This window comes from Hemicordylus capensis, chromosome 2 (assembly GCF_027244095.1).
Source record: "Hemicordylus capensis ecotype Gifberg chromosome 2, rHemCap1.1.pri, whole genome shotgun sequence".
NCBI classification, from domain to species: Eukaryota; Metazoa; Chordata; class Lepidosauria; order Squamata; family Cordylidae; genus Hemicordylus; species Hemicordylus capensis.
In genome coordinates this window covers 48,368,307-48,374,888 of record NC_069658.1, presented here as the reverse complement: position 1 = coordinate 48,374,888, position 6,582 = coordinate 48,368,307, and the positions used below count along the sequence as shown (strand labels likewise).

General features: G+C 59.5%; 1 protein-coding gene across 1 annotated transcript; it reads right to left on the bottom strand.

Annotated features, from left to right (window-relative positions):
* Window positions 1–840: 840 nt before the first annotated feature.
* On the bottom strand, window positions 841–5,871 carry LOC128346197 (uncharacterized). The gene is made up of 2 exons (XM_053299197.1): window positions 5,248–5,871; window positions 841–1,795 (listed from the first exon to the last, which is right to left on the bottom strand). The coding sequence occupies exons 1-2, from the start codon at window positions 5,468–5,470 to the stop codon at window positions 1,140–1,142; spliced, it is 879 nt and encodes a 292-aa protein (XP_053155172.1). The 5' UTR covers window positions 5,471–5,871; the 3' UTR covers window positions 841–1,139.
* Between the last annotated feature and the right edge of the window lie 711 nt (window positions 5,872–6,582).

Sequence of the window (6,582 nt, the reverse complement as noted above, 5' to 3'; positions counted from 1 at the left end):
TCTTCCACTCATTCTAAGACTAAACACTTGTACTGAATATGCGCAAAACACATCTTTTTAAGAAGCCCAGAATACATTCAGATGAGGAGGGAGTGGATGGAGAAACAGACTTACAAACTTGGAACATGATGTACAGATACACCAAATCTTGTTGGTTTAATGTCTAGCAATTAAGAACTAGTGCGTGCTTTAAGATGTGTGTTTATGAGCTACTTCGAAATCATGACATCTGAAAGCATCTTAATCTTGTACAGAGCAGATGCTTTGGGGAGGGAGCAAATGCACATGGAAACCAGGCAGAGAGTAGCTCATTGTTATCATCTCACATCACTCTCAAGGAGACAGGGCAGCCTAGGCTCAAGTGTGCAGAATGAAAAGTGTTCCCCTTCTGATCTTGCTTCATTATACACAAACACTTGTACATGTTTCATTTCTGTTATTAGGTGCTCTCTGAAACTCTCTCTAAGAGCTCCCTAGAGCACTACTTACATGTTTAAAATTAAGCACATTGTTAAGTGCTTTGTAGGACAAACGACAGGATTTACAAGAGATCTGGGCCTTAAACTATGTTCTGTGATAGATGCCCCCAACTTCCCAGTCAGTCTATAGCTGATATTCATCATACTTTGAGGGAGGGGATGCCTTTACTTTCTAAAAGTTTGACCCAGCACCAGTCATTGATGGATACTCTGTTTTGGAAAAAAACACATAGTACTGGGCTTATGCCTTTGTGCCCAGACCCCCCAAGGAGACACGGAGACATTGCTATGGAGGAACGGTCAATTTATTGAAGTTTATGGTACAGACTCAATTGGCTGGGATTTCATGGACATTCCCCACAACAGTGCGGTGCCTAATAGGCCGGCCACGCTGTGGCTGCCCCCACCTAACCGACCATGGCGATAGCACCTTGGCTCCAGGCAGCTCACCCGCTCTCCAGCAGAGACGCCCTTCTCTGCTGACCTAAGGTCAGGTTTCTGACCTCCCAGCGACAACCCCACCAATGCTGCATAGCCATACGGATGGGGTGTTGCCTGAGGAGGGGCAGGAGTCAAGTGTCATCCCTGATCTGTCAAGCCTCAAGGGATCAGCTCATCCTCCTTGATCTACATCTTACCTAAGGTGCCACACCCTCTTAATTAGCATTTCCTCACCACACTGTACCTGCCACAGCGGGCGTTAGTCCATCTTAACGACCCGCACCCCACAAACCTAAAATCGCTGTTGCCAATCCCAGCCTGAGGTCGTCTAAAAAGAACCTCATGCCCATGGTGGACAAGTGGACACCGTTGCCCCGGTAGAGGGCGGGCTGCGAGTAGACGATGTCGTCGTGTGGTATACATCCGCCGCCATTGGCTGCCAGAAAGCGGGCTATCGCCGCATTGACCCCCCCGTCTTGCCCTGTCCACCTTGTTCTGTTTGAGCGCCCCCCGCCAGACCCTGCGCTGTGTGATGTCAGACCAGAGGACGACCGCCCCAGGGCACCAGGACAAAACCACGGCCAGGTCCTGTTCGGTCTGCCGGGCCAGGGAAATACCTGACTGACTAACTAGGTCGTTCCTGCCAAAATGGAAGAGCAGGATGTCTGGTGCAGGGTTCTGCTCCAGGTACTCCCGCAGCATCGGCAGCAGCTGCGCTCTCCGCATTCCCCTTCGCTCGCGCCACTCAATGGTGGCCCAGTGCCCCAGGCCCAGCTGCGTTCCCGGATCTGTGCCTTGTGCCCACTTGAGGGCCCAGAATATAAAAGAGTGGCCCAGGACAAGGATCTTGGCCCTCCTTCCGGGAGGCTTCGTCCCTGTGCGGAAGAGAGAACACGCATGAGGTGGGAACCAAGAGGGGGGAGGGGCAATTGGGGCGGGGGGTGGAGGGGGCACCCTCCGCCCTATCATACGTATCTGCGGTAGGCCGCAGACCTCCAGCGTTCTAGGCACTGGATTGCGGCACCCGTGTAGCTGAGCCTTGCAGCCGCTGAGGCCGCTCCGATCCTAAACGAGTGTGAGGACAGGTGGCCTGTGGACACCCCAGCCACTTGAAAGGCCTTCCTCATCACAGCCCAAAATTGGTACTGGGATAGGGGGTTGCCATCAGCGTGCACAAACAGGCTCCCCTCGGCCTTGCCCCTGACCTCCATGTAGGCTCCCAGAGCCTGCACTGGGCACATGAGGTGATTGTCCACCCTATGCAGGGTGACTAGCTGCCCCTGCCCCGCTGGTCGGTTTTAGAGAAGCGAAGCCTCAGCGATACCGCCGCTGGGTCCATGGACAGGTTGCTCCTCTGCATGACCCTCACAGTTGTCCCTCGCGCTCCTTTGCGAAAAAGCTCCCCCACCCTGAAGGCCCCATAGAAAGACACCAGCGCCGCTGCTCTGAACAAGGCTTCCTCGTAGGGGGAAGAGCATACGGCCTCCAAGCTCTGCACAGCCCACCCCAGGGCGTCGGGTGTAATGGGCCGGCGCTGGTCGGGCTGGGCCGGGTCTCCCTGGCCCATCCCTCCAGCATGTGCCGGACTCGGAAATCGCTCGAGTGATCGGGCAGCCCCCGGGACTTCGCATAGAAGGCCAGGACTGCCATGTGCCCGGCCATTGTGCTGACAGCAAGCCCTTCTCCCTGCAGGTGCACCGAGTACTGCATCAGATGCTCAGGTGGGGCCGGCCAATCCTGGCCGACTCCTGCCCGCCCCCTGAAGTTCTGGAAGGCTGCAACCCTCCTGCCATAGGTAGCCCGCGTCCTAGGCGCTAAGGAAGCCTCGATTGCTCTGAGTGCCTCTACACTCCAAGGCTCCACAGACCAACTGGCATCTTCTCGGGCCTTGGGAAAGCGTCAGGGGCCAGCTGCCGGAAGCACTGCATCTGAAAACGAGACAGTGCGTCTGCAATGTCGTTCTGCGCTCCCGGCACGTGCTGCGCAACAAACACTATGTTGTTGCGCAGGCAGGCCAGCACTAGGGCCCGCACCAGGCCCATGACCCTGGGGGACCTGGAGGTCTGATGGTTGACAACCTGCACTGTCGCCAGGTTATCGCACCAGAAGCGCACGGCCGAGTTGTGAAACTGGTCCGCCCAGATGTGCACCACGACCACTATGGGGAATAGCTCGAGGAAAGTGAGATCCCTCATGATCCCCCGTACAGCCCATTCATGCGGCCACCGCTCTGCGCACCACCTGCCCCTTAGGTAGAGGCCGAAGCCAAGGCCACCCGCTGCGTCCGACTGCACCTGGAAATCTGCTTCCAGGAGCTGTGATGCCCGCCAAAAGGAAACCCCATTGATGGAGTCCAAGAAGCACAACCATAGCCTCATGTCCTCCCGCATGGCTGCAGTCACCCTGATCCAAAAATGCGGCAGCCTGAACCCCACTGTGGCGTCGCAGAGACACCGCAAGAATGGGAGGCCCGGGGCCACCACGCAACAGGCAAAGTTGAGATGCCCCACCAGGGATTGCAGCTGGCGCAGCATGACCTTCTTGGCTCACTCGCAGGCCCTCAAAAGTGCCCCCAGAGCCTCCAGTTTGTCCTTGGGCAGCCATGACAGCTGCCCTTGAGTGTCCAACTCGATGCCCAAGAAGGTAAGGCTGGTGGATGGACCCTCGGACTTGTCCCTGGCCAAGGGCACCCCCAACTCATCGCATAGAGCCACGAATGAGCTTAAAAGTGTGGAGCAGTGGGTGGAGCCAGCTCAGCCTCTGAAAAGATAATTGTCAAGGTAATGAGCCGTGGAGTCAAGCCCCGCCCTCCGCCGCAGCGTCGAGGCCTTCAGCATCGTGCTGAAGGCCTCGAAGGCCGCGCAAGACACCGAGCAGCCCATAGGGAGAGCCCTGTCAATGTAATATTTCCCCTCAAACCCAAAACACAACAGATCGAAGTCGTCGGGGTGGACTGGCAGCAGCCTGAAGGCTGACTCTATGTCACACTTGGCTAGCAGTGCCCCAGGCCCGCAGGCCTGGACCATTGCCATTGCCTCATCGAATGAAGTATAGTGTACCAAGTACAGCTCAGCCAGTATCCCATCATTGACTGAGTTGCCCTTGGGGTATGACAGGTGTTAGATTAGCCGGAACTCGCCGGGAGCCTTTTTAGGTACCAGCCCCAGGGGTGATACCCTCAGAGTCCGTAGGGGGGGTTCGCTAAAGGGGCCCAGGACGCGGCCCAAGGCCACCTCCTTGTTGATCTTCCTAAGCACTATGTGCTCCATCCCTCTGACTGATTTCAAATTGCTGGCCATAGTAAACTTGCGTGGAAGCTGGCACGGGATCCTAAAGCCTTCCGAGAAGCCAGCCTCCAGAAAGCGTGCGCGCTCCCTGTCCGGGTAGTCGCGCGATAGCCACCTAAGTACAGTAAGCCTAATTGGGGTGGGGCCCATTTCCAGGGCCGCCCCCATGGGCGGCGGAGGGGCCCTTGCCTCCACTGGCATGGGGCCCCCAGCTGCCCAATCGCAAGCTCTTTGTTCGCGGGCAGCTGATCCCCGCGTGCTGACCACCGCAAAACCCGCACGTGTCTAAATTTGCAGGGGGACTGCGCGCACTTCCCGCTCCTGTTGAACTCCCAGCACACCAGGGGACTTTGAACCCCCTGGGCGCCGGCGGAAGAAGCCGCTGACGCCGCTGGGGTCCTGGAAATCAAGTGCCTGCTCTCCTTGCGCTCCCCGGTGAGAGGCCTGGAGGGCGTCATGATCCTGAGCCACAGCTCAGAATGCTGCTTTTCCCAGGAGATCCCCGGGTAGTTAGATGCGCGCTCCCTAAACGCCTGGTCGTAGGCCTCCCACGAGTTGCCAGCAAAGTCCATAAATGCCCTGTGAATGGTGTCGAAGTAGATTAGGCAGGGCCCGTCTCAGGGTACTTCTCAGTCACCACCCCCATGTATATAGTGAAACCGGAAACCCATTTGTTCCAGTTGCACTCGATGGGCTTCCTTTTGGTCCTCTCCTTGTCCCTCTCCTCTTCCCTTTCCTTGCCCACAGGCTCGGGTTCTTTAAACAGCAGTTGGAAGACGTCTATATACTCACCCTTCCAAATGCGCTCCTTTACATGTGGGAGCAGGTGGTCACCCAGAGGGACCGGCCCCCCATCAAGGCCCCCAGTACTGCCAGGGGTGGGTACCCCAGCTGGGGTGGCATGCATCCCAGGCTGCCCCGCTCCTCCTTGCCACACCTGATTACATGTTGCGTGTGGGGAGGCCCAGTTCATCAGCCCGGGGAACCACCCGGAGGGCTCCATGGTGGGCCCCACGGCCAAACCCCCAGTGGGGACTCACCACCTTGTCCCGCCTGCTCCCCGGAGGCGTCAACCACTGCGGATCCGGCGGCCGCTGCACTGCTCCCGCTGGAACCCTCCGGTGTCTCACCACTAGCCGCGATGCCAGCGCTGGGTCTCTCCGGTGTCTTGCTGCTAGCCGGAGCCACCATGGCTGCCTCAAGCACCTCTAAACGGTCGGTAAAACCCTGCATGAGTTTAGTCCGCTTTGCGCCCCTAGTCATTTTGCGCGGGTATGGAGGTGGGGAGCGGCTGCGCTCCCTGTGGGCCCCAACCCCAGATGGACCCCCGCCATCCCTCCACAAGGCCTCCCACTTGCCAGCTATGGCTTCCAGGTGGGCAATCAGGGCCTTGATAGCCCCCCAGCTCTATGTCCCGCTCGTCCTCGGAAGAGGAGTCTGGTTGAGCTGGGGGCCCCTTGCGCGTCGCCGCACGCCTCTTACCCTTCCCCACAGGTGCCTTCTTGGGCCCCATGGTGCGTGTGTGTGTGTGTGGGGGGGGTGCGCTGCCCATCGGGCTGGGAGGGACCTGAGCACCCCGAGTACCAGCCCCAGTAGGTTCAAGGCAAGGTCGCCCCAGCACCCCTCCCACTGCCCCCTGTGAATGGGTGGGGGGGATGGAGACCCACGAGGTGTGCCCACCCAGGCCTTATACCCGGCCTGCCCAACCCCCTCCGCTGCAACCCCCAAACCTGAGCCGGGCTGGACCCGGCATGTTGATCCTCCACCAGTAGTCCCAGCAAGTGTTCAAGTGGTCCTGAAGGTGGTGTGCAGCCGCCCTGCTGGCCGTGCGTCGCCACTCGCAAGATTTAGGGAGGGTGCCGCAGGCGGGCGTCTGGGCCCGCACCCCCGTTCAGCCCCGCTGGGCCCAAAACTACAGCCCCCCAGGCAGGAAGGAAAGGAGGCGAGCCAGGAGATTTATTGGACTGCGCTGGGAGGGAGGGGGGTACTCCACGGGGGGGTCACGGGCGGGTGTCTAAGCCCGAATCTCCGCTCGGCCCTGCTGGGCCAAAGCTACAGCCCCCAGGCAGGGAGAGGAAGGCGGGTGGGGGGGCGTCACGGGTGGGCGGGCGTCTAAGCCCGAACCTCCGCTCGGCCCTGCTGGGCGAAAGCTACCACTGGGCCCTACTGGACCAAAGATACAGCCCCCTGGCAGGGGAGGAAGGAGGGCAGGTGGTGCGGGTGGGCATTAAAGGCTGAGCCCGCCGCCCCGCCGAACGGGCCGCGCGGACAGGCAGGATGGCGCCTGGCGTCGGCCTCCCCCGGGCCGGGCCCAGCTCGCCTGCTGCCCAGAAGTGTGGTGAAGACCGCCGCTGGGGAATGGCCGGGCCGGGCTG